Source organism: Anabrus simplex, chromosome 1, assembly GCF_040414725.1.
Source record: "Anabrus simplex isolate iqAnaSimp1 chromosome 1, ASM4041472v1, whole genome shotgun sequence".
NCBI classification, from domain to species: Eukaryota; Metazoa; Arthropoda; class Insecta; order Orthoptera; family Tettigoniidae; genus Anabrus; species Anabrus simplex.
In genome coordinates, this window is record NC_090265.1 from 567087757 (window position 1) to 567115681 (window position 27925).

General features: G+C 39.0%; 1 protein-coding gene across 3 annotated transcripts in view; it reads left to right on the plus strand.

The window, feature by feature from the left end:
* The window catches only part of LOC136870206 (uncharacterized), a 97208-nt gene extending 86370 nt beyond the window's left edge, over positions 1 to 10838 (plus strand). For 2 of the 3 annotated variants that reach the window (XM_067144903.2, XM_067144904.2), the window contains exons 2-4: positions 4572 to 4734; positions 4839 to 4891; positions 10686 to 10838. In XM_067144903.2, the coding sequence (XP_067001004.2) occupies positions 4572 to 4734; positions 4839 to 4891; positions 10686 to 10753 (284 nt within the window). In that variant the 3' untranslated portion in view covers positions 10754 to 10838. Of the gene's footprint in view, positions 1 to 4083; positions 4209 to 4571; positions 4735 to 4838; positions 4892 to 10685 lie in introns of those variants that run through there. The other variant, XM_067144906.2, reaches the window with a different exon arrangement.
* Positions 10839 to 27925: the final 17087 nt, after the last annotated feature.

The window sequence follows — 27925 nt, forward strand, 5'->3', positions numbered from 1 at the left end:
AGCTGAGTCCTGGCATTGCTTTCACTTAGTTGTGCCAGAATCCTCACTTTCATTTATAATGTCCAGCCTCCCTTGGTCGACTCTCCTTCTTTTCCGACCACGATATGGTATTAGAGCATTCGAGGCCTAGGGAGTCTTTCGTTTTCACGCCCTTCGTGGCCCCTGCCTTTCTTCGTCCGTTACTTCATTTTCCGATGTGACGGATCCCTTCTTTTTCCTTTTTCCCTCTCTCTCTCACTACTCCCTGTGGTTGGGGGACGCAGACGAAGAATACACCCACGGTATCCCCTGCCTGTCGTAAGAGGTGACTAAAAAGGGGCGACTATGGTACGTACACAATAGGTATGTTTCGTAGCGTAATGGTTAGCACTATTAGCTGCCGTCCACGGTGGCCCGGGATCGATTCCCGGTACTGCCAGAAATTTAAGAATGGCAGGAGGGTTGGTTGAAATGGTACATGCAGCTCACCTCCATAGGGGTGTGCCTGAAAAGAGCTGCACCACCTCGGGATGAGGACATGAGTTTACTTTAATAGGTATGTGATTAGTAGCAGCAGAGAGTGGTTCACTGTGGGTTTACGGTTCCCGTGATTAGTACCACTATATGCGGAACACCACTTGCTTACGTTGCCTGTTATTAGTGCCGTTATGTGAGAAACACCACGGGTATGGGCGTTGCATGTAATTAGTACCACTATGTCCGGCTTCATGGCTAAATTGTTAGCGTGCTGGCCTTTGGTCACAGGGGTCCCGGGTTCGATTCCCGGCAGGGTCGGGAATTTTAACCTTAATTGGTTTATTTCGCTGGCACGGGGGTAGGGTGTATGTGTCGTCTTCATCATCATTTCATCCTCATCACGACTCGCAGGTCGCCTACAGGCGTCAAATCAAAAGACCTACAACTGGCGAGCCGAACTTGTCCTCGGGCACTCCCGGCACTAAAAGCCATTCGCCATTTCAGTACCACTACATGAGCGACACCGTGGGTCTGCGTTGCCTGTGATTAGTACCCACTATGTGAAGAACACCACGGGAATACCGACGCCCGTGATTCATACACCTAGGTGAGGAACACCATAGGTTTGCGTTGCCTATTAGTTGTGCCATTATGTGAGAAACACCGTAGATATGTTTTACGTATGGAACACCTTGAGGTAGATAATCAGTAGAAGTACACGTTATTTTTAAAGTACCACATCAGCTAAGGAGTCGGAATGATACAGGTGCAGGCTACATGACGACTGACTCGAGGTCAAGGGAAAGCTTAGGCTGTGGATAAACGAGATAGGAGTAGCCAATGAGGAAGCTTTATTTGAACGGCCACATGACCTAATGACGTACACATCGTCCAATCCTGACGCAGTGACAATCTAATACACCTGCTTATAATCACATGGTTTACAATCGTAAGTTCTAGAAATAAACCTGATAATTTTAACTGAATATGTACCGGGCGGTACATCTCCACGACGCAAGTTCAAATCTTGCGCCAATTGAAACTCCTCTACATGAGAAGCTCTGAACTTTACTACTGAACTAATTCTACGGTTTATCAGAAGATGTAACTGAGTGTTTTTGAATTGCTTTTGTTGTTCATGGATCAAGAAATGTAGACATTCTCTAACAGATGTCTCTACCAAAAACTATGGTAATACACTCTGGTGTAATGGAATGTACTCTCCTGAAGAGATTTTGTTTTCCTAAGTTTTGTGTTTACTAAATTTTGTTCTGTGGTTTGTGGGTTGGCAACATTAATCCTTTCTTTCCGCCTGTTTTGAATTTAACCAATCACTAATTTCTGTAATTAATTTTTGACCAATAGTGTCTTTCTTCTTCGATGTTGATGCATAACTTTTAGCGACCCAATAAAATTGAGGGGGTGTGTCTACTCATTATTGAAAGGTCTCGAATTCTCCACGAGGGTATAAAAACGGCTGATTTTCTTATCTCGGGGCCACTAGTATAACATCTAACTCTGTGTGTGGATATGTAGCAGGGTGCGGGAAGCGCCTCTTTCTTCAAGCAGCTGCTCTTCAACAAGGTAATGGCCGTTTAACATCTTCATTTCGTGCTAGCTCAGCAGTTTAACTCTCGGGGAGGGTTCGAAACTTTTAGTATGTAACCTGCCTTTTATAATGTAAATTCCTTTCTGTCTATGTAAAATCTCTTTTACTGTAAAGCGGGGATAGAGAGTGCTTTACCATCTCGAACTCCCCTTCATTTTGAAACTGAGGTGACGTTTTTATAACTGTTTCTTCTCTTCCTTAATATATTAAAGTTTTCTCACACGGGTCACCTCCTTAGCTTGGGATTAGCCCCTGGGTTTTGGCCTCGCGCCACATAGGTTTTAAAAATAAAAAAAATACTGTAGTGTAGGAGTGCAAGTAATCGCCTCCATTCAAGTTTGTATTTTGGGCCATTTATTTAACTCGTTTGGTTTTCCTTCCTGAGAAGGCCCAGTAGATTGGGTACGAGATACCCCTGTACCATTATATGTGTGCCTTGAGGGCAGTTAGGAGTGAAGTTTGTTGTGGCCTTTGATAGGCTTGTAAAATTGATTTCTGCGTGCCTCTAGGAGGCTTGACATTGTAATTAGGGGCAAGTGCTCCTTGGTATGATGGGGTTTTCTGCCCCTTTGTTTAATTTTGTACCTTGGTAAAGTTGGGCTAATAGCTCAAGGATTGTAATTGTGGGGCTCGATGCCCAGATTTTGTAATTATCCCTTAACACTTATAATTTCTTTGTACCTGATTTTGGCTGGTTGTTGAATTGTTACGTTTTCAAATTCTATGTCACCACTGTTAAGTTTTGAAAATATAACCTTTGTTGAAATTTTAATTCATCTTTAGAACTTGTAGTTAGACCCATTTCAGCCCAAATGAGGCCACACCTGATATACCTTGTAGTATTTGTTCAATAACTCTTTGAAAAATACCCGGTGCTGACGAGATTCCATAACAAAGACGGTTGTAAGCAAATGACCCTTTATGTGTACTTATAGTACATAGTTTTTACTTCCTTCGTCTAACCACAACTGCATGTAAGCTGATGACAAATCTATTTCAGAAAACTTAATTCCCTTTTGTAAGACAACAAAGATGTCTTCAATTCTAAGTATTGGGTGTCTATCTACTTCTAGAAAGGGGTTTAAAGTGACCTTAAAATCTCAGCAAATACGGATTTTACCATTCTTTTTTAATACTGGAACAATCGGAGTGCCCCATTCACTTGAAGATACTGGGGAAATAATTTCCTCATCCACTAAACTTTTCAACTCTTGTTCAACCTTTTCTCTTAAAGAATATGGTATTGACCTAGGTTTATGGTACTTAGGTACTGCATTTGGCTTAGGTTTAGTTTTACTGGGTCTCCTTTAAAGCACCAAGTTTCTTCCGAACTGTCAAAAGGTCCAATATTACCAATTAAAGACATGGCGTGATATGAGTGAGCTAAAGTTGAAAAGGCGGCGAAAAAGCTGTTGTCCAAGGGCATGGAGTGAAAGGCATACCCAATATTACGTTGCTTCAGGAGGAGGCCCGATACATCGGACTATACTACTATACTATGTTGCGTCATTCACTGTGAAAGCACACGAGAAACGTTTTGTTTCCATGAGAAAGCACTGGCAGTCGCTGCAATGTGATGACTTTTGCCTCGTCGCCAAATTTTACGTATGGAACACCTTGAGGTAGATAATCAGTAGAAGTACACGTTATTTTTAAAGTACCACATCAGCTAAGGAGTCGGAATGATACAGGTGCAGGCTACATGACGACTGACTCGAGGTCAAATGAAAGCTTAGGCTGTGGATAGGCGAGATAAGATTAGCCAATGAGGAAGCTTTATTTGAACGACCACATGAACCAATGACGTACACATCGTCCAATCCTGACGTAGTGACAATCTAATACAGCTGCTTATAATCAAATGGTTTACAATCGTAAGTTCTAGAAATAAATCTGATAATTTTAACTGAATATATTACAATATGCGTTACCTGTGCGACGTACAATACTTGTCAGTAATACCATAATGTGTGGAACACCGTAAGTCTACGCTACTTTTGATTAGTACCGCAACACGACAAATACCATGGTTCTACTTTACTAGCGATAAGTACCATTATGAGGGGCTGTTGACCTGGATTTTGAACCCCTTTAGACAACAAGCATCATCGATTCAGGATTGTGCTTTGGAAACAGTCCCTTGGTAAGTAATACTATTGTTTTAAGATTGTTTCTGGGAAGGTGGGGCATTGGGGGTCGGAAATGCTGATTGTCTTAAGTTGATAAGCATTGTTCACCGTCGTCTTTTTGAATTCTAGTCAGTGGATTGACTTTGGAATTATTTTCAACTTATAGTATTGTGGGATGGATCCGCTGATTATTTTAAATTCATCCATTCATTCTTCATCATCACGTTTTGAATTCTGGTCAGTGGATGCATTTTCGACTTTTAAGTTGTCATTACATTTCGTTTTATTTCGTACTATTAGGGGCCAATGACCTAGATGTTAGGCCCCTTTAAAATACTGATTTATCGTCATCATCATTATTGTGCTCTTGTCCGCAGTGATGGCGCAGGATAGGGACCCAAGATGCTTGAAGGACCCTCCACCTTCAGAAGGACCAATTGACAACTTTGTGAACATCTACTTCTACGACCACGAGGAATCGGCCTGCTTCTTGAATTTTGTTGAACCTGAAGGACTAAAAAACCCAGATTATGCTAACCAGTAAGTAAGCATGGTGTACAGTATATAGTTTCATTGTTTCCAATTTTATGTACACCCTACTATGAACATTATGTGACACATGTTATTTGGTATTTTATTTTCAGCTTTGACACAGAGAGGGAGTGCGAGAATGCATGCAATCCTGACCATAAAACAGGTAGGCAAGACATTCGTCCTCCATATAATTTGATAGTAAAGACGCAATATTTAAGCTTGCTATTTGGGGGTATATAGTGAAAAACGTCAAGTTAATTAATTGAGAAGATGGGAAATGGCTACAATAGAGAAGGATGCGGCCGTGGCCTTAATGAAGTTAGAGCCTGGTAGCTACCAAATAGGCAAGATTTTAAGGTGGTAAAGTCTATCAGTAGACACATAAGTGAACTGGAAGACATAAAGGATCTGCTTGTCCGGGTGTTGGAATCACGTTCATTTGGCTCCCAACTTACGTTGATGTAGAGGGAAACGAATTAGCTGATAAGGTTGCCAAGGAAGCGGTCACATTACAAGGTTCCAGCCGGTGATATTCATTATGTGCCAAAAGAGGCACGCATCCCTTCATTTATCAGAGGCTCTTCCAGTTCATTGTTAGCCGGTTATCAAATTCACTAGTTGTTTAAACGGAAGATTCGAGGGCGGAAGCGAACGTAGGCTGTGCGTTCGTTGTCCACAATATCAAGTTTCTTTCTCCTCCACCAGAAAACTGTAGTTTGTACACAGCGGAGCTCTGTGCTATATTTGAATCTCTGCGGCACGCGCTGTCCAATGAACGACGGCGCTTTCTTCTGTGTATTGAATCCTTGAGCTGGCTACAGTCTATTGATACATGTCTCCCTCGGCACCCTCTGGTGTAGTGGATCGAGAAAATGCTTGCCGGGTGTTGGAATGCTAGCATTAGAACCACGTTCATTTGGCTCCCAACTCACGCTGATGTAGAGGGAAACGAGTTGGCTGATAAGACTGCCGAGGAGGCGGTCACATTGCTCCCGTTGTTTTATAAGGCTCCAGCCGGTGATATTCGTTCTCAGCTGATGAACTGGGTTATGTCCCATTGGGAGATTGAATGGCAGGCCAGGCCGTTCACAAATACGCTGAGAGCGATGAAAGGAACTACGAAGGTATGGAAGACTATCCTTCGGGCTTCTTGTGCGAAGCAGTGGTATTATGTCGTCTTCGAATTGGCCACGGTATAACAACGCACTCCGACGTACTGAAGGGATAAGCCCCCGGTGGGTACTTGCGGCGGTCTTCTTACCGTGGTACACATCCTTACGGAGTGCGTGACCTGGCCAGTCTGCGCCGTAGTCTACAACTCTCGAGTACCATCTCCCTCAGCTTACGAGATGACGAGCAGTCAGCAGACCCCGTCATCCATGTTATGAGGGGTAGTGGTCCGTTTCATCGTGTATAATGCACCGTACGGGGGTACATCATTCGTATTGTGCCTTTTCCCTAACTGCCTCATTTGCTCCGGCTAATAATCTAATAAAAATATGTTGGATGGTCAAATAAATATAATCATCTCCTGAAAATTCCATGACGTCACGCAGATAGGAATAAAAATAATTACATCAACTTAGGTCTGCGACCAAATAATATTACAATTATCTATGTTTGCGAAAATCGTTTGTATATTTAATCCCATCCGACATACGCATTCATTTGTCTGCATCGATACTGGCTTATTTCGGTGAATACCACATGAGAATCATATTTTGTTGTCAAACTATATATTCATTCGCTGCACAATACCTTTCAGGGATACACATTTCAATTAACTTTCCTTTTTAACGTGGACTCAACTGAGAAATGCACAGCCTCTTCCCCAAGTCCGTCCGCGAAACCACTTCCGATTAACTGTAGCCAATAAGAAAATAGATCCTAGAATTTATCCATTGATTATTTATAAGTACTCCATCTGATATCTCTTACGATAATGAAATGAATAAATAGTAAGAATTCCGGTTCAAATCCTTTTCTCCTATTTTATTGAAAATCCATTGTACTTGGAATGAAGTATGATTACATTTACATGTTCAGTTACATTCTTAGGAATTCCAATTCCAAATTGATATACAATTGATATTTTCTTAAAATATTATAAAAATATCGTCGAAAATAACATTAAAATATCGTTTAAATATTTTTGAAATATTATTAATTCATTGAAATATTACTGAAATCTTGTTAAAATATCCCCTAAACATTGTCGAGATGTCGTTGAAATGGTTGAAATATCTTAGAATATCATTGTAATAACGTTGAATTATTCCTTAAAATTCATTGAAACGTCATTGAAATGACAGAAATACCTTGGAATATCATTGAAATAACGTTGAAATATTCCTTAAAATTCCTTGAAAAGTCATTTAAATGACTGAAATACCTTAGAATATCGTTGAAATAATGTTGAAATATCCCTTAAAATTCATTGAAACGTCATTGAAATGACTGAAATACCTTGGAATATCATTGAAATAATGTTGAAAATTTTCCTTAAAATTCATTGAAACGTCATTGAAATGACTGAAATACCTTGGAATACCGCTGAAATAATGTTGAAATATTCCTTAAAATTCATTGAAACGTCATTGAAATGACTGAAATACCTTGGAATATCGTTGAAATAACGTTAAAATATTCCTTAAAATTCATTGAAATGTCATTGAAATGACTGAAATACCTTGGAATATCGTTGAAATAATGTTGAAATATTCCTTAAAATTCATTGAAATGTCATTTAAATGACTGAAATACCTTGGAATATCGTTGAAATAATGTAGAAATATTCCTTAAAATTCATTGAAACGTCATTGAATGACTGAAATACCTTGGAATATCGTTGAAATAACGTTAAAATATTCCTTAAAATTCATTGAAATGTCATTGAAATGACTGAAATAGCTTGGAATATCGTTGAAATAATGTTGATATTCCTTAATATTCATTGAAATGTCATTGAAATGACTGAAATACCTTGGAATATCGTTGAAATAATGTTGAAATATTCCTTAAAATTCATTGAAAAGTCATTGAAATGATTGAAATACCTTGGAATATTGTTGAAATAACGTTAAAATATTCCTTAAAATTCATTGAAATGTCATTGAAATGACTGAAATACCTTGGAATACCATTGAAATAATGTTGAAATATCAAGAACATTATTTAAGTATCACTCAATTATCAATTAAACATTATTGAAATATCATCTGATTTTCATTGAATATCCCTACGAAATTCATATGTATTATCTTTGCTTTCTTTGTTTTCTCAAGTCTTCATCGTGTAATAACGATAACAACATAAGTAAGTTCCATAAATATGGTCAAAAATTACCATTCAGCTATATACCGACTCAAATAAAACCGAAAATAAAATATTATTTATACTAGGTAAACTAATTTAGTCATATAACCTCCTGAAAATAAGTAGGAATAGCCTACCGTAACACACATGTGCAAACAAGCTAGTCAAACATCTAGGAATGCCATACTTCCCTTCATAAACAATCATCTTTTCGCGAAATTAAGACAGAAAATGGTATCGGAAATTTATCTGTTTACGGGCAGTAGTCATTTAAGTCATGAAGACGTTTCCTCCTTCCAAACATGCGCTTGACAGGAAATCAACTTGGGCTTAGCTTATTATGTGAGATTCTTAAAAAAATGTTAATTTTCAATCGTAAATGCCTTGTTTTAGGATATAATTTTCGATGACCGTACACCACAAGTAGCCTGTAAGTTTATTAACCTCTTACAATCGTATGCATGTGCCATATAACCCGACCTCGTATACCGCTACTTAATTCACATGTCGAAAACATCAACTATAACCTAACATTAGCGTTATGTTGCTTAAATATTACCAACTGCTCAAATGTAGTCGTATTTCACCAAATACGCGTTCTATCTATACAACTCCTCATTACTTATACACTTCCGTATATCCATTATTTTAGCCTATAATCTCTTAAAATCATCGATCATAACAACGATTCCATATAACAAAATCATTCCTTGCTTTACATATGGCGCAGTATACGTATATTCCATTCACATAATCCCATCACACATCATGGGTTTACAGTATTCCGTAACACAAGCAATCACATATCCCCAGCAAAAGAACGCATGTATTAATACTTCAGGTTCTACTTACTTACTTTTGGTGTCAGGTTATCGTTAAATTAAGTTCTATTAATCTAGAAGACGGTCTTATACCATTCTGCATTGCACTGGAGTTGAATTACACAATGAAAGGCATAAATCTTCAGAATCACATTGATAACGTCGATTTTCAAAGCTTTACATAAAATAAACAAGCATTCCTACTCATTGAGTGTAGATTTGAGATGTCAAAGACTACCTAACTCCATATTCTAAAGAAGTTATATGGATTCCTTTTTAATGACACTATTCATGGAACTTTTATCTTGAAGAATTAAACATTAACCATACTACAATCATACATTAAAGTAGTCATTTACTATCGTTCATCCAAATATAAGTAGTTTAACTACGAAAAATAAATCCATGGAACTTGACTTATCTTGTTTTCGTTATTCGACTGGGATGGTTTTCATTCTGGATCTCCTTTGGCTCCCGACTCGAGTTGCGGTTCACGTCATCGTTGGTTACTGGTGACTGGCCTCGGGTGTGGATGATGGCTGGTAAGGCTCCCACGGGACTGTGACCCCATTCTCTTAGTTTACTCAGCCATAATATCTCCGTCGATTACATGCGATGGAAACATAATGAAGGATAGCATTAGATGCGTTCTCCAGACAGGAAATAAATAATTTTGAATATATTTTATCTCTCTAGTAAATTACTCGTCAAGATGCAATATTTAGTGCAATACTTTAAGTATTTCTTGCTTGTCGCTAGCTTGAACAATAACCTGCCGATCTCTAAATTTTTTTAAAGATTTCAGCTATGAGTTCGTATTGCCAACTATTACGGGGCGATGTCTTCCTCTTTCCATTCACTTCTTTCACGCCCGATGCTTTTAATTCGTATTTATGGTTCATATACCGCCGTAATTATACTACTAGCAGTTCTCTTCTCCGATTTCAACCTCTTCTTTTCTTGTATACCGATTCTTGCTTACAGTTTCGTTCCGATGATCAATACGATTTGTTTAAAGGTGAAGTCTTTTTTTTACTCGGGACAACAATCTGATTTTTTTACTCACGGCCATTTGGATTCCTTAGGTCTGATCGTCGCAATATTAACTCATGGCCTACTTGACTTGTTATATCTGCATTTTCTCTCTAGAATATACTCTTTCATTATATAACTTCCGACATTTTTATCGCGATGCATGGCAAATATTAGGGACGTAACTCCCGCTCATGACGCAAATCGGGCAATGAAATGGTACAATAAAAGTGTATTTTCTACTCGCTTTTTATTTTTATTTGATTGTTAACTACGTTTTATTCTACTGATTCTGTTTTACTTTGTCTTTTCGCATTTGTTGTGTTATTTCCATTTCTATTTTGAAAGATATATAAGATAGCACTTCGAGGAAATGCCCTTTTCTACCTTAATATCTATTTTATATAATTTTATCCGACGTTAAGGCACTGAGAAATAGTTCCACTGATTATTTTAAAACCATACTCATTTTTCATCATCATTTGTTTTAATTTCTACTCAGTGCATACTTTTCAGAATTTTTATTTTGATTTCATTTCATTGGACCTTATACCATTTGGAGCCGATGACCTAGATTGTAGGTCCATTTAAACAACAAACATCAACACCATGATGATGATGATGACGATTTTCATCATCATCATCATCATCATCATCAGTTAGTGAACCAGTGAACCGTAAAGTTATCTCCAAATTTATTATTATTATTATTATTATTATTATTATTATTATTATTATTGTTATTATTATTATTATGACACCTACTAATTAATTCATTCGTGCTTACAGTTTCAGATTCAGATATTGAATGGATTCGAAGTACGTACCAAAATTTGAGCAAGAGATATGAAGACTAGGAGATGCACATCAATGAAATATTTTCTGTTTCACATTACAGGTATTATGTAACGCACAATTATCACTACAAATAAATTTGTGTAAATTCAGGGTGCAAGAGTTTTATTATTGTTTCTTTTCCCTAAATCAATGTAAATATTATATTATGCATGTATCATATTTTAAGAGAATGGAATAAGAATAAGCGTTGTCCTCAATCAAAACTCTAAAGGCCTCGACACCTCGCATGATGTCAAATTCTGATTGTTAACCTCGTCCCCAGCTGACAGATCATAAGTATTCAAAACCGAAAATTTGCGAGCAATGTGTCTCAAAGAACTTAAATGCATCCCATTATTAAGATGAATTGCCTAATACCTTCCACACATAAGACGGTATCGAAGGACTAATTTCAGTTACCACAATGAAAGTAACAAGCAAGCAGTTTTCGTCTTTGAAGAGAAAGAGACTATTTACCAAGTATGCATGCCTCGCCTGAGTGAGAGTTTTAACGTGGGTGAGGCATAGAATACAACCTCAGTACATCTTGCCTGTCATAGTAGGCGACCAAAAGTGGCGGCATTGGCAGGATCCTGGACTGCGCAATTCTACTCGTGAATTGGAAATCCTCCTGTAATCATGACCTGTCGTAAAAAGCGATTAAAAGTGTCATGTAGCCAACGGTCTCCTCTTGACCGTTTGTTGTACACTGATTCAAAATTTAATGTGCTATTTGGAAGAAGAGGCTATTCAGTGTGTGACCAAGCAAGTCCGGAACCCGCCGGGTGGGCGCTTCATGGGTCCTACAACAGATGTCGCCGGAGAACACAAGCCATGGTACTTTTGAATGCCTGAGTTCGAATATCTTCTGTACGCTATGGAGAACATGCCTGTCCGAAAACCGTAAAAGTAGTCAGTGGGACGTAAAGCCGAGAACATGCCTGAAAGGAATCTTCAAACATCGGATCCCGGGTAATTCCTCCTATTGCCTTTGTTGCGTGGTAGTGTTCGGGAAGGATACATTCGGTCATTGCTGCTGAATGATCAAAGCGTATCGAGAATTGTCCACCACCAGAGTTTTTGATTCCATATGGGGCGCAACGCCACGGGAAGATTCGCAGCATGAAATGATTGGATCCAGCTTCTCTAGGTTCCTGCTTGCTACCAGGCTTTGTGGGTTTTAATGGCTCTGTAAACTTCTCCAGATGAGAACTTCATTAACTGGAGTGTGTCTCCCACCGATAGCTGCCCCGTTTTGTCATGGATCATCCAGCGTCTGCAGATTTCGCCTGGAAAGACTCATGATTGTTAGGCGAGGATCAGACCGCAACTGTTAAAGACTGAGCGAGTCACGAGAGTAAAGTGTGTGAATGTGCCTGTTACTTTCTTTTAACGTGGTATTCACAATTTCTGGAGGGACGAATTGGATAGATTTGAACTAGATTTGAAGTAGATCACCACTTCGCGCGTGTATTATCCTACTCAGTAGACTCCGTCATGGCGATGCTGTTGACAGGTAGCTTCGGTATTATCACCACCTACTCCTTTCCCTCCAGGTACCCTCGGAGAAACACATGTTTGTTGATAGTGGGATGTGACGCATTTTCATCGTTTGCTACTGAAATTATTCCCAGTAATGGGGTGAACTTCCGATATTCCCCCTGGGGAAGCTGATAGGGTAGTTGTTTTATGCGTTTGAGTACAGCGGAACCAACTTATTTTAACGTAGAACATTAAACATTGTCCCACAACCGTGCGATCGTTCCCCTTTAGTGGTGGATGTACATGCCGACCTCTGTGGTGTCCATTTTCCTGTCGTTCTATGTTTGTTGAAACAGAAATCTATCGAAGCTCCTCCTCGATGGACTCTGACTGGGAAAAGTTCAAACCACTAGCTATCTTTGGCGACTCGGATAGACACAGCGTAGATGATGATATCGCTAGGGCACACATGCTAGTTTTGCTGCTGTTGTAAGTTCATTCCATCATTCTCCGGGGCACTTTGACGTGAACGCATTTCTTGCTGGAACGACAAATGAAATTATAAAAGAGCAACGTTGCTTTAATAAACGCAATCAAAGGCAAGGCAGTATGGACAAGGTGGAAAGATTTAAGAAACGCTGCCCTAAGGGGTCAGTTCTTATTCGGCAGAGTAAAACAGTTTCAAGGGAATGGTATGTGCCGTCCATAAAGCCACATACACCGCCACTCAAGTATGAATTATGTCCAACGGATTTCGAGTTTACAAGGATCATCTACTGCAACGAGAATTTCCATTGCATGGTCTATCGTCTCTGATTCAATCTCGGTTGTTAATCATCTAGTTAGTCGCTCGTACATTTGACCGGTTTTGGATATTATCATTCTGAATGTTCTGCCCTGAAATGTATGCCGATCGCCGTCATCCACGTTTTAGTACTCATATTTCAGAGTATGATAAAGTACAATTCATGAAGAGGGTGCATTGCAAGGACAGGGCTTCCAGACTAGGTAACATCCATAATCAGATGTTGAAACATCTCAGAGAAAAAGTGGTATTATGTCGTCTTCGGATCGTCCACGGTACAGTAAAGCACTCCTACTTACTGAAGGGAGAAGCCTTCGCCCCCGGGACGGTGTGAACTTGTGGGGTCATCTTGCCGGGGTACAGATTCTTACGGAGTGCATGGACCTGGCCGACCTACGCCGTAGTCTAAAACTACCGAGTACATCTCCCTCATCCTACGAGATGACGAGCAGTGAGGAGATCTCGTCACCCGTTTCAGGAGGGATAGTAGGCTGTTTTATCGTGTATAAAAGTGAGTCTTTAATCTGCTTTTAATTTATTGTTAAGTGCGTATCTAAAGGGGTCCAAAATCCAGTTCACCAAGCTCTTACTAATAAAGCAGAAATACGGTGTTCTTCCTACAGTGGTACTAATCACAGGTACCCCTGTGAGTGGGGGACGCAAAAAACGAAGAATATACCTACGGTATCCGCTGCCTGTCGCAAGAGGTGACCAAAATGGGAGGCCAAGTGATGATTGAATCAGAACCATGAGACTACTTGTAATTAGTACCATCAGGCAAGGAACACCATGAGTTGCCTTTACTTGCGAGTAGTACCACTATGTTAGGTACACAATAGGTTTGTGATTAGTAACAACAGAGGGTGAGTCAGTATGGGTATTACAGTACCCGAGATTAGTACCACTATATGCGGAACACCACGGCCTGACGTTGTCTGTGATTAGTACCACTGTGAGAAATACCACGGATCTGGGGGTTGCTTGTGATTAGTACCACTATATGAGCGACACCGTGGGTCTGGGTTGCCTGTGATTAGTACCCACTATGTGAGGCACACCACGGGAATACCGGCGCCCGTGATTAGTACACCTATGTGACGAACACCATGGGTTTGTGTTGCCTATGATTGGTGGCGTAGAGAAACACCATAGGTCTGTGTTACCTGTGCGTATTACCCTGTGAGTAGTACCACAATGTGTGGAACGCATGAGAAATACCATGATTCTTACTTTCCTAGCGATAAGTACCATTATGAGGGGTCGATGACCTGGATTTTGCACCCCTTTAGATAACAAGCATTATCACTTCAGGATTGTGCTATGGAAGCAGCCCCTTGGTCAGTATATACTATTGTTTTAAGATATTTTCTGGGCAGGTGAGGCATTGCGGGTTGAATCCCTGATTGTTTTAAGTTCATAATCATTGTTCATCGTCTCTTTTTTAATTCTAGTCAGTGGCTTAATTTTCGAATTATTTTTAACTTTCAATACTTTGAGGTGGATCCGTTGATTTTAAATACATATTCATCCATTCATTCTTCATCATCACGTTTTGAATTCTGGAGAGTGGATGAATTTTGGACTTTTATATTGTCATTACATTTCGTCTCATTTCGTAACATTAGGGGCCGATGGCCTAGATGCTAGGCCCCTTTAAACACAAGCCTCATTATCATAATCAACCGTCACTTCTCACAGCAGCAGCTCCTGAGATTGTCCTATAAGCCTAAGACTGAACCCCATTCCAACCACGAATTCAAGACTTAAATCCTTGGACGAGCCGCGAATTCAATGCATTATTTCCAAGTAAGAGAGATGCACTATGACACTGCCAGATTGTCCTGAAGAAGGTTATTTCACGAGCATCTAAATCTACTTATATTGAATTTATGGCAATTAAGTTCTCTTAATAAATTAAGCAGTCACCTGTAGTGTGTACACAGCGGAGCACTATGCTATATTCGAAGCTCTGCGGTACGCGCTGTCCAATGAGCGCCAGCCATTTCTGTTGTGAACGGACTCCTTGAGCTCGATATATTGATGTAAATTTATCTTGGCGCCCTCTGATGCAGCGAATCTAGGACCTGCTGGCCGGGTGTTAGAGTGCTAGGTCCAGAATCACGTTCACGTGGCTCCCAAGTCACTTGGGTGTAGCGGGAAACAATTTAGCTGATACGGCTGCCGAGGAGGCTGTCACATTGCCCCCGTTGCCTTACAAGGTTCCAGCCAGCGATATTTGTTCTCAGCTAAGACAGCTGGTTATGTCCCATTGGGAGATGGAGTGGCAGGTCACCCCCCCCCCCGCCCACCCGCAAATGAGCTGAGAGCGATAAAAGGAACAACGAAGGTATGGAGGACTTCCATTCGGATTTCTCGGAGGGAAGCAGAGCTATTTTATATCGTCTTCGAATCGGCCATGGTACAGTAACGCACTCCTACAAACGCTGCACTGAACATTTAGATAAGCTTGAACAGACTCGACTATCTGCGTCATACTTAAACGTCCTCATACATGAGATAAGCCACAGAAATCTTCGCATATAAAAGGAAATTAAGATTAAAAATATTCCCAATTAATATGGGACACATAATCCGCAATAATGCTTGGTTTAGAACTTTCTGATACCCTGAAAAGGACAGTGAAGGTAGTATGAGCCTTATCTCATAATCAAAGATTTGGACTGAACCTCTCATCCCCTAAAGAACATACGAGCTCTCCCCTTAGCAGTTTACAATGAAATGACAAACACGAACATTAAGATACAATGCAGTAACCAACATCAATAAACAAAACACAAATATTCCACTGGATCTGAAATAAATACACAAAATACACACTGGTCTGGAGGGATTGGTGACGTAATCGCATCACCAGGTCATCTCCTACGCCGACGTTCACTGACCTCACATATACTGGGAGAATGGAAAGGCCGTCTTCCTCTCGTTGTTCCAAACAATAACATTCACCTGTCTGCAGATGCACATAGTTACACGGCCAAATTTCTTTCACTTTTGATAATCGTCAGGTGGCTAATGGGTCCCCTTTCTGCCCGACAGTACAAGGCAGTGCTCAGCTCGGCCGGCTCTCATCCCTTCGCTAGAGAACATCACATTGCGGGCGCTATTGGCCTCTCAATAACACATAATAACACAGCTCTCAGGTCTGGAATTATTTTCCTCAGGCTCGCAATTAATATCGGATGGGCCTACATGCTTGGCCTCATCTCAGCCCATCTGGAATATACTCAGTAAATCTCCTTTCTCCATGCAGCGGACCCAGATTCATGCCACGTTTAAAGCCATGTGTTAACTTGCCGGCATTATTTCGAAAACTCTTCCTAATGCAACGCTGAGAGTTAATATCCTCAGCTTGCTCTGCATATCTGAAAGGCTCGTGCACATTAACATAACACGCGGTTCCTATTCCTTAGGTCGTCTATTCCTCGCAGTGAGAGGTGGTGGTGGTGATTATTGTTTTAAGAGGAAGTACAACTGGCAACCATCCTCTCTCACCGTAAGAGTCTCCACATTCGATACTTAAGGCCCCTCCGTCCTTTAGTTTTCAATGATCTTACCTTCTCAAGTTTTCACAAATCAATTCCAAATAAGAATAACACTACTTTACATGATTATACAACAAACCTAATTTAAAACCAATACCCTCGTAACCATGCACAACCATTTCAAAGCTAATAACACAGAAAACACTAGCATTAGTCATAAACGCATTTACATGATCGCCATTAAATCATCATGAACGTTTATGTACAAATAAGCTGATCTGTCTTTCTCTCAGGCTAAAAAAAGGTCTGTACAAACTTACCTGTTATACTGCGACCTCACAGCTCCTCCACCCTGGATTGGTCAAATGGATTTAACACCTTGTGTTGCTAACGTCGCAAATGGGCTGCAAGTCCTCAGTTCCATTTCACGGCGTTTTCTATGGCGTTGCCAGCGCACAAGTATGTGGAAAGGTCTTGTGTTTAATCACCTGTTGTCGTAGATTCAAGTGGTAAGCTCTAAAGTTAAAATCAGAAATTTAGTGTTTCTGACTTTAACATCCTTTAACAGTTTAGCCCTTTAGTGCCCTTTATCCCATTAATGTTCTTTAGTGCCCTTTTTCCCTTTGGCCGTTAGCCCTTTTCCCCTTAGTCCTATTGTGCCCGTCAGCCTATTAGCCCTTTGTCCTTTAGTCCTATAATGCCCTTTAGACCTTTGTGATCGTTAGCTTTTTAGTCCTTTGCCTTCTAGTCCTATAGTGCCCATTAGCCCTTTAGCCTTTTAGACTTTAATGTCCGTTACCCCTTTAAGGCTAGAGTGCTCTTTAGCCTTTTCGCTTTTTACTCTAAACGTAATTTCAAGTATCATCAATACTTTAACGTTAGACGTCACTTTTACCCAAAACTTTGAAAACAAACAGTCGGGGCTGAGTTGATATCGGTCATGTACACATTTATTTATTAATTATTTTAGGCAGTGAAAAACGTTTGTTAAGCTCCCTCGTACATGTTACAGAAAGTTGCATTAGGTTGCACATGCTTACACAACCTTTCTAGCCTGGTAAACACCACTCCGTCTTAACTAAAAGAATTCACAGAGAGAGAGAGAGAGAGAGAGAGAGAGAGAGAGAGAGGAAATATGTCAAACCAGAAAAATCGATAATGATACCTCCACCAGTTGAAAAAATGGCCGAAACGCGGCGATGCCAGCTTGCAAGCTTCATTTGTATGATAAGATTTCGAGATATGGATAACAATTAGTATGGGAAACCTCGGGATGTCATATGGTTTCATAATAGACCGCTGCCAAAATTCCAATTTTTTTTATAAATTATTAACGTGTGGAAAAATACGTGATCATTTGGATTATATAACCACTAAGCGTCAGCACGCTCACCATGTACGCAGCACCCTCATGGGAGACTCTGTAGGGGCATTATTTTGATAATTAATTTTAAATAAACGGCCGAACGATCCAGGTTCCGCATATAACAAGAATACTTAAGAGTCTGAGTCACGCATTTAAGCGCATTACCGAGGTCATACATGTTGAACTATTAATTTAAAAAAGTAGTGGGGATTAGCCACTGTCTGTTGCGTGAGTAGGGGAAAGCTTTTAAAAGGGGTGGTGGTGATGACACCAGACTCCACTTGACGCGAAGGATTCAAGGCAGAACCACGGTTTGCTGGTGTTCTGACTTTACTAGTATTTCAGAGTGGAAATATTCATTGTGCATCTTCGAGACTATTATCATTATCTACAAATGATAGTATTGATAGGGTTGAAGTAAAGTGACCACAGGAACGGCATTACAGTGGTTTTGTTAAAGTGACGCAACATATGCCAAAATCATTAAGGTGCTACAGTAGTTTTTTTAAAGTGACGCAACATATGTTAACATCAATAAAGTGTTACAGTATTAATTTTTTTAAAGTGACGCAACATATGTCAGCATCATCAAAGTTGTTATAGTGTAGAAGAGGACCCTGGATCATGAACGCGCTCAGCAGGAATAGCAGTGGAAACGAACCTGGGACCAACTTCAGCGCCATGGCAGCTTAGAAGACGATGAGGGCCTTTCACTAGGCCCGAGCCTTGGATTTTAAGACATGATGATAAGTACTAAAATGTAATAATTTTTCTAAATAAATGCGCGGTTATTTAATATGTAGATCACATAAATTAAGTTAGAAATGAAAATTGCATCTATTTTTGAATTAGAGAGAGAACTTGTGAGTGGTCTTCATATTCGTTTATATTCATCTAGATGGAATTAATAGTCTACTACATGGGCTTCAAAATATATATAATGTAATGAATGTCCGAGATTTGATGAAAATATTAGTCTGAGAGTGCTTAGATTAGATAAAAATGCAGATATGTATTTGTACTGATCCCAAAACCGTGATATGTATAATTTATTTACGACATATCCGGGTTTATTTGTGATAATGCATGGTGACTATGTCTTCAAAAATTGGACTATCGGTTTATAACATCAAGATAGGAAGGCACTCTTATTTTCACGTAATTTGCATAATCATATTTGTAGATGGCTGTATTAATTATTTGCGTAAATTGTGACATGCCTGGACAACGAACAAACGCCCTCCCATTGAGATTAGTGTTTTCCTTTAATGTCAAATATTTTCCCTTTCTGCATATGAATAACATTATGGATATGTTTAAAATCCATATTTGATTTTATTGGTTTGAGTTTAAAATGTAGGAAAACCTAGGCTGTAAAAAATTTCTGTAATCGGATGGATACGAACCCGGTCATTCTAAGTCTAAGGATGTGAATATGAGAAGATGAAAAGTGGCTTGATATTGTATTAAAGAATTGTGACAGGGCAGTGAATTAATAAGCCAATGGAGCTTTGGAATATGATATGAGAATATGTATTGAAATGAGATTATTTAACAATGATGGATTGTAAGGGAGACGATTTGGTCTCGCCTTGAGCTGTTGACAAGATATTTCTGCCACACCAGGCCATTACTTGCTATGGCATTGACGTCGAAAGATTTACACTTGAAGGGGAACGAGAGAGCTTATCCCTTGTAAATGGTTACTGTATACTGTATTGTTCGAGCTATTCCACTTAGAATGAAGGCAGGGAAGTCTGCACAAAACCGATTATAGTTTAAAGGATTCTTTTCACTTTTTCATGTTTAATTTTATAATGAAATTATCTAACTGGAACGCCAGTATTATTATTGACTTGTTGACCCTATGATTAACTGAGGGAGTTTTTATAGACCCGTTTGTCGATGCCATCCTGGATGTCATCGGTTCGAACTCTGAGGCATCCATGGGTTTTGTTGTCATACGATTTATTTTTCTTTTCCTGTATACAGCCAATTGCATGCGTATATTGTTCCTTTTAAATTATGTGTACATATTTCTTTTTTATACGTTTTTAGTTGTGTTTTACATTTTTATTTGATTGACAAAACGAGCTCAATTTCGTTATTTTGTCAATGGATTCATTGGGATGTGGGTTCGATTTCTGGACCCGACATCAGTCATTTTATTTTTGATCAGGATTTTATCGACTAGAATTCACTTATTCTTTTGTTTACTGATTTGTAATATATTTAATTTAGCTAGGTGACCACTCCAAGTTATCTTAAATTTTATCTTGTTGTATAGATAATTGTTTCTTTTGATAGTGAAGATAGTTCTTAATGATAACCGTTTCATTTACAAGGATATTTCTGATTTAAAAAATATGTCATACAAATTTTAATGTAATATTTATCGTCATGTCGGAAAGCGGGAAAGGAAAAATCAACTTTGACATTTCACAATTTTGTATATAGTCCATTAGACATCGCATATTTTATTATGATTATATTATAAATATTCAGGGTAAATTTTAATTAATTTGATTTATCAAGGATTAATAAATAGGTAATTAAACTTTTGTTTGCCTGTCATTTTGCCGAAAAACATTGCATCCCAAAATTTCCTTCCGTTCATTTATGCCTTTAAGCTAGTTATGTGTTATTTTCTTTGATTCTCTTGCCGCGAACGCACCATGGCCCTGGGAGGCCGGTGGTTTGATTCTATGGAACGGAGGAGTGCAGTTGATCCTTGCACGGCGGAAGAGCTTTTGCTCACCCATCATTCTGAAGATTATCCTTTTCGTTCTTTCTCCATGAGGTGGCATTTGACTCTAGACTAAAAAGGTCCCTTACCATCGAACGTCTTGGCGTATGGTGCTATATGGCGGTATCCCGATATTATGGGGATTATCATGCCGTCATGTGGTTCTATGGGGCAAATGGCGTGGGTGGAAAGGTTGCAATATATCACTGGTTAGAAGATATTTTGTGATAAATTTCAAGCTAAACGGCAGTTTTCTACAACCATCGATTGAACAGATATTGAATTTTTAACTTAAGGAATGTTTTCAAACTCAAACAATTTTTTACACCAATAGTCATTTAAAGTATTATCAGAGACATTTTTTTAAGGTTCGAGGTTATTTTACCTATAATTTAGAACAGTCGTGTTGTTAAATATTTCTGCCTTAAAAACGGCTACATTTAGGTCCCTAGCAACGAAACAAATTATCAGACAAACATTAAAATGAATACATTTTATCAGAAACATACCACTTTAATCTGTTGACATAAGTTCTATGTTTGTAGATCATGCAGGAAAAAAACCCAATGTCAGTTCAACTATAAGAAGTACATAGCCTACATTTAAGCCGCTAGCAACTAAATAAATTATCGGTGAAACATGAAAGTGAATATATTGGATCGGAAACATACTACTGGAATGTGTTTGCGTAAGTTCAAAGCTTATAGCTCATGCAGGAAACAAAGAAAGCAATGCTAGTTCTGCCATAAGAAATACATAGGACACATTTAAGCCCCTAGTAACGAAACAAATTATCAGATGAAAATGAAAGTTCATAAATTAAATCGGAAACACACCACTTGAATCTGTTTGGATATGTTTTAATCGTGTACCTCATGCAGAAAAGAAAAATAAATAAACAGTGTCAATTCTGCCGTACATAGGATATATTTAGGCCCCTGGCAACGAAACCACTTGCTGGACAAACATAAAAGGAAATACACTGGATCGAAAACATACCACTTGATTCTGTTGACATCAGTTGTAAACCTGTAGTTCATGCAGATCAGGGGCGGTTTCTCCATAAGGTTGCAGGTTTGCGCTACCCCCATTAATGTTTTATGTTGATTTTAGGTAAAGGTTTATAATTTGGAATTTTCATTCAACAAGACAAACCTTTCAAGAGCTTGAAAGAGCAAATATTGACTACAGGAGACTACAAGCCGGTACTCGTAGATGTTCACTGCAGGAGCCGAAAAGTTTGCAGCAGAGAGTCAACCTGAGGTAGGATGACACCCTTGGCCGCCAGAAGGGTGCGAGGGGCTGATCGAGGGGTACTTTTGGACTGGTAGAGGGGTGCGCGGGGAGAGGAAAAGATAGGCGTGGGTTCTTATACGTTGCTTAAATGGAGGTTTATCAACGTGGCTCCTCCTACCACGGCCGACTTGATGCGTCGCTCCAGCTAACTCCTTGCAGCGCAGCGAGGGATCCAGTCGGCCGTGCTCCTACGAAACCAACTACTAGCAAAGTCGCTAGAGACCGTTGGCGCTCAATGTGAGAGTCTGTTATACATACATTTATTGAACATAACAGGCGACTTCGCCCCTATACATGTTCACATGCAGAGTAAAATAAATAATGAATAATAATAATAATAATAATAATAATAATAATAATAATAATAATAATGATAAGGATAATAATAATAAGAATAATATAGTATTCTTCTAGCAGTCATTGGCTGTAGCAGTCACTCACTCAATGTTCAAACATGCTCATCCAGTGTCCTTATTATGCTCTGTACTTGCGTCACATTATTGTTCCTGACCTACACCTAATCAATAAATCAAACAACAACACTCAGCATTTCAGCACTTGCATTCCAGCCAACTTTAAAACAAACAGACCATGCAATCCCGTATCATTACCCAACTCCACCTAACTAAGTACTCGACCCCTATATTCTCTAATCCATTAGAATTTTATCATACTATCCCCTTCCCTTATATACATAACTATTCTACCCCCTGCCCACCCTTTAACTCACTCTCCTTCATTTTACTCTCGCAGGCCTTTTTTGTCGCACATAAATACCTGTTCAATTCACCCCCTTTTCCCATTGTTTAATAATCCATCTCAGGATTGCGTTCTCATCCCCTCTCCCCAATATTTCCCGCTGCTCGGCACTCAACAATCCATGTCTTATCTCCCTCGTTACCTCACAGTCTCTTAGCAAGTGAAAATCATCATTCACATCTCCGCAAAGTACACACCTTGCCTTATCCCTCGCCTGTAGCCACCCTGTATTCCTTTGCAAACCTAAAAGCCACCACATCATCCCATACCGTTTTGACCTATCAACGTATCTAATATTCAACCCTGCTATCTCCTCTATTTTCGTCAAAACAGTCAGCGAGTTTCTTAGTCTGCTTTCCCCCAATAATTTCTGCATATGGATATCTCTAATTCTCCTTTCCAGTATCTTCATCCCTCTCACTTCTGTCTTCGACCAAACCTCCCCCACAGGTGTCCTAATCCTATCCTCTCCAAATATTCCTTTATTTTTCTGACCATCCACCCCTATACATGCTCTCACATTGCTGTTCATACGCTGCCTGTAATACCCTCCCACCTTCCTGTCTTTTAAAATTCATCCAGTATCTAACTATTCTTTTCACACCCTCTGATTCCAAATCCTCCCCACACATTAATGCCACCCTTACATTTGCTGTACACCTCGGTAAACCCATTACTAACTTAGCAAAACTACTAACAATCCTTCTTAGTTTCCTCTCTTTTCTCATCCAGCCCCCAAACTTCTGCGCCGTATAATAATCTCCCAAAAATTACCGACCTCAACACTAGCCTCAGTGTTTTATAACTGATCCCCGGGTATTTGGCTAGCAAATTTCTGACTGAGGCTAAGGCTGCCAATCCTCTATATTTCACCCTTTTGATCTGGTCATTCCACGTTCCTTTATCATTAAAAATAACTCCCAGATATTCCAACTTCCTTACCTGTTCCAGTCTTTCTCCCTGAATTACCCAATTACCTTCTATCTTTTTTCTTTTGTCCACCTGGTCTACTAATATTTTAAACTTATTTCCATTAATTCTCAATCCCCATTTCCTCGCAAATAGCGTCACTGACTTTAAGGCCCTATTCATCGCCCCTGAAGTTATCGTCATCAATAACACATCATCCGCAAATATCAGTCCTGGTACCTCTAAACCATTAATCACCGTCACAGCCCAATTTTCTGCCCCAAACCCCTGTAAAATATCGTTGATAAATAAAATAAACAGTATTGGCGATAACGTGCATCCTTGTTTTAAACCCACCTTGGACTCTAAGGGTCCACTCAGTCTCTCTTCTCCACATTTTACACAAAACCTGACAACCCTATATATTCCTTCCACTGCCCTCAACATCTTCTCCGAAATCCCTAGCCTGCCTAATTTCTCTAATAGGGCCTCTCTATTCACCTTGTCAAAGCTTTCTCAAAATCTATTGCTGATACATAAACCGTACTTCTAGCCATATTCTTATACTTTTCTAGAATAGTCTTTACTATCATTATATTATCCACTGTTCTTTTCTTTTTCCTAAATCCCCCTTGGTAATCTGTCAAAATTTCATTATCTTCCGCCCACCCGCTTATTCTGTTTGCTAACACCCCAGTATATATTTTACTCAAAGAATCCAACAGAGATATACCTCTATAACTGTTCACATTGTTCCTACTACCCTTCCCCTGGTTTATAGGGCATATATTTCCTGTTTCCCATTCCTTACGGTAATTACCTCCCTCAAATATCTTATTGAATCATCCTCATCATCTCCTCTTTCAAATATTTCACTTCCCCTCACAATAACTCGATTTCTTTCTCATTATTATCAACTCTTCTGCTTGATTCCTCCGTCCTCGTTTCTAGCCATTTCTTCATGTTGCCTATCTCCTTTCTCTGCTCCTCCATCATGTCCTTTATTTCCTGCACTTTCTCCCACTGGCATTTCTCCTGCATGACTTCACTCACAACCACCCTAAGTGCGGCCAAATCCTCTGTGTTATATTGTACCATTACGTTACATTAGCAGCCGTAAATGTCATGGAAACAGTGGACAAATATGGCGCACAATAGCTTCAGGTAATGTGCAAATACACAGGGTAGAGATCTAGTAAATCGATATCGTCTGGCCGCAAGGAAAAGGAATCTCAAGATTAAATAATGATGGACTAAAAAATTTGAATGAAACCGATTCTTGACTACCTTGAGAAGAAAAAGTTACGAGTTGAAGAGGAGCAGCACGACTTACGGAAGGATATAATAGGGTCAACGCAACGTTAAATACTAAAGTCTTAATATACAAACAGCAGTGGAGATTACATCTGCAAAAATATCGGCAGAAAAGGCGTAGATTTGAAGGAAAATATTTGTTACTGTAACACCTAAACTCAGAAGCGAAAGGAAACTACAGCCGAGTCATACATTGCCGAAATTAGTATTATAGCGGCAAATCCTTGTTAAGGAAGGCATAATTTATTGTTTCCAGGAGGGAAACAATATCTGTTTAAGCGAAAGAAATAGCAAAAAGTAGGCCGAATTAGAAAAATCTCTAAATTTAAAAAAGAATATTTTCGACCAATACGAGATTCTGAAGACAAATAATACGTATTGAGTAGCCTACTATTCACCAGTATAATATGAATTCTACTATGTATTTGTTATTTTATGATTTCATGAGAACCGGTGACAAGATGGAGTCAGCTTAAACAGATGGAAATGGTCGCTCAAGATGAAATAGCTCAAGCTTAGATCTCCAGCCGGAGCCGCAGATGACGTAATCTTTGGACTGCAGGGGCTGCCTACTCCAAGATGCCCTAGACCAGGAGAGATCCAGCAGCAAAAATCCCGTTACGAGATAAGTATTATGAGTTGCATCGTAATGAATTTGAAATCAATTGATGAAAAATATTTATATGTGTGCAGGAGTGCTAGAAGTAAGAGATTTAGTGCCAATGAACGGATATTAGAGTATAAATGCCAATTATTAGCCGATGATGTGTGCCAATTTCTGCAATATAACTATGGTGCTAATGTAATAATTTTAAGGTTAATGGAAACTAGATCGGATTGTGTATTCGTGCATGTTTAGTGCCAATCCATTCGTGTAGACCGTGAAACGTTTAACCAGTTGTGGTTGTAGAAAATGCAGGCGAGATACGAGACGTAACCTAAAACTTCAGGTCAATATGTGTTGCAATCATGGCCCGTACGATAATTGTATTTTGTAAGGAAATGTTTGAAATATTACGAAGTTGCAGTGTATGAGAGAATAATCAGGTTATTAAGTATTGCTACCGTAACACAGAGGTTATTTAAGTGGAATTGAAAGAATATATTTTTAAATATGGAGGTATATATACATATGAAGGAAATGGAATGTTAATGTGGCAAGTTGTAATTAGAGTGAGGAGATATGTTTCTGTTCGTTGCTAGAGAATGGGATAGATGAATGAATTGCGAATTCCTGTGTTACGTATTATATTTATATTTGGATTAGCACTGCAAGTGAAGGATTTAGGCCATGTTAAGTTGAATGTATGTCTTGAGCCAAGCATAATGTGTCTCGTAGTAACTTTTAGCGGAAGATATTGATAGGTTACGTGTTTGTTATACATTACGTGATATAAATATTCTAGAATAGAATGGAGTTTCACATATTTATATATTTGAAGGTCAGCGCGTCAATGCTAGTATGAAGAACGGTTTTCTTTGACAGAATCTTGGCACAGCGAAGAGATATTTGAGAATAAGTAAATATATTGGCATATGATTAGGAATTCATGGCACGATTTTCGCAGGTTAGACTGACGTACTATCATATCTATGGCACTCTGTAGTAAGATTATTTGATTTATTTTGTACATACGGTGATGTACAGTTTTAATTTATTCATTTTTCTTGGTTATGATAGGAATGTTAATAACTGCATGGGAGTTTTGAACCCAGATTTAAACATGGTAATGCTTATCTCGTAACGTGATGAGTCACAAGTGAAAACCCAAACAAGAATCCAAACATGTATCCAAGTAAATTTGGTCAAACAGACCGAAATGAGAGATGAAACCTAAATGATGCCCCAAAGAAAATCCCAAACAATATTAGACGGAAGATATTCCACTCCTCCTTGGATTAATAAAGTTTTGGTCCCTATTCTTCCCCTTGTATCAATTTAAACATGGAAGATATGGTATATTTTTGAAACTTAACGAAAATGTAAGAAAATATGATGATAATTTAAACATTTTTCAAATATGTTTATCTCGGAAGTCAAACATTTGAGAATGATATTTGTAATTTCACACGATTTTCCTTTCTTTATTGCCGATGGATGCATATTATTCAATTTTATAATACATTAGCATGCTAATAAACTAGATATAGTTTTGATTTTGCGTTTATATTCCTTAAGTAACTTGTAGTACATTGTAGTGTGATAATATACGGATCTATTGAATTAATTTATGCTAAATACTAGGTGATGATCAGATAATTTCCTTGACGTATGGATACGGAATGACTGGTTGAACGGACAGATACTCTTCAACGGAATCTAAGATTTGTCTAAAGCATATGGGAATATAATGAAGCGAATTTACCCTGAGAAATGAATATGCACCATGTTGTTGTAGCTCGTGTTCATAAATGATATCTCAGTTCAGTCTAGGTATGATTTTCGACCCGATGCTTTGAATTTTGTAGCCGGAGCGTTATTTAAACAGGTGTATATTCGGTTAATGCTCCAACGCGGTGTAATAAAGGAAGTCACCGCGGGAACATTAATAGACTAAAGGTGCATTAAATTTGTAGCCCATACGTGTGGCAAGTTGAAGAGAAAGGTATCGTGGTCGCCATATATCATTTAATTGGTTCCCATACGTGCGGCAAGTTGAAGAGAAAGGCATCGTGGTCGCCGCATATCATTAAATTTGGCGTCCCGAACGTGAGGCAAGTTTGAAGAAGTCGGATGAATAGTTAAATTCTGGATACACAGGAATTTGATAACTTGTTTATGGAGCAAAGATGGAGGATGAAATATGGATGATTGGCTTGGACATGGGTTATGTGATGCCGTAGCTTCGAACAAGTTGAAGAGAGTACCGTGGCTGTTGTGTAATATTTTGAGCTCTTATTCATAAAGTGAGTTGTTGAAAAAGGAACGATGGAAGAAAATGATTTGATGGGAATTGAAGATAGACGTTGGACATGGTTGAATATAGTTGAATGATACAGTATAAGGCAGAG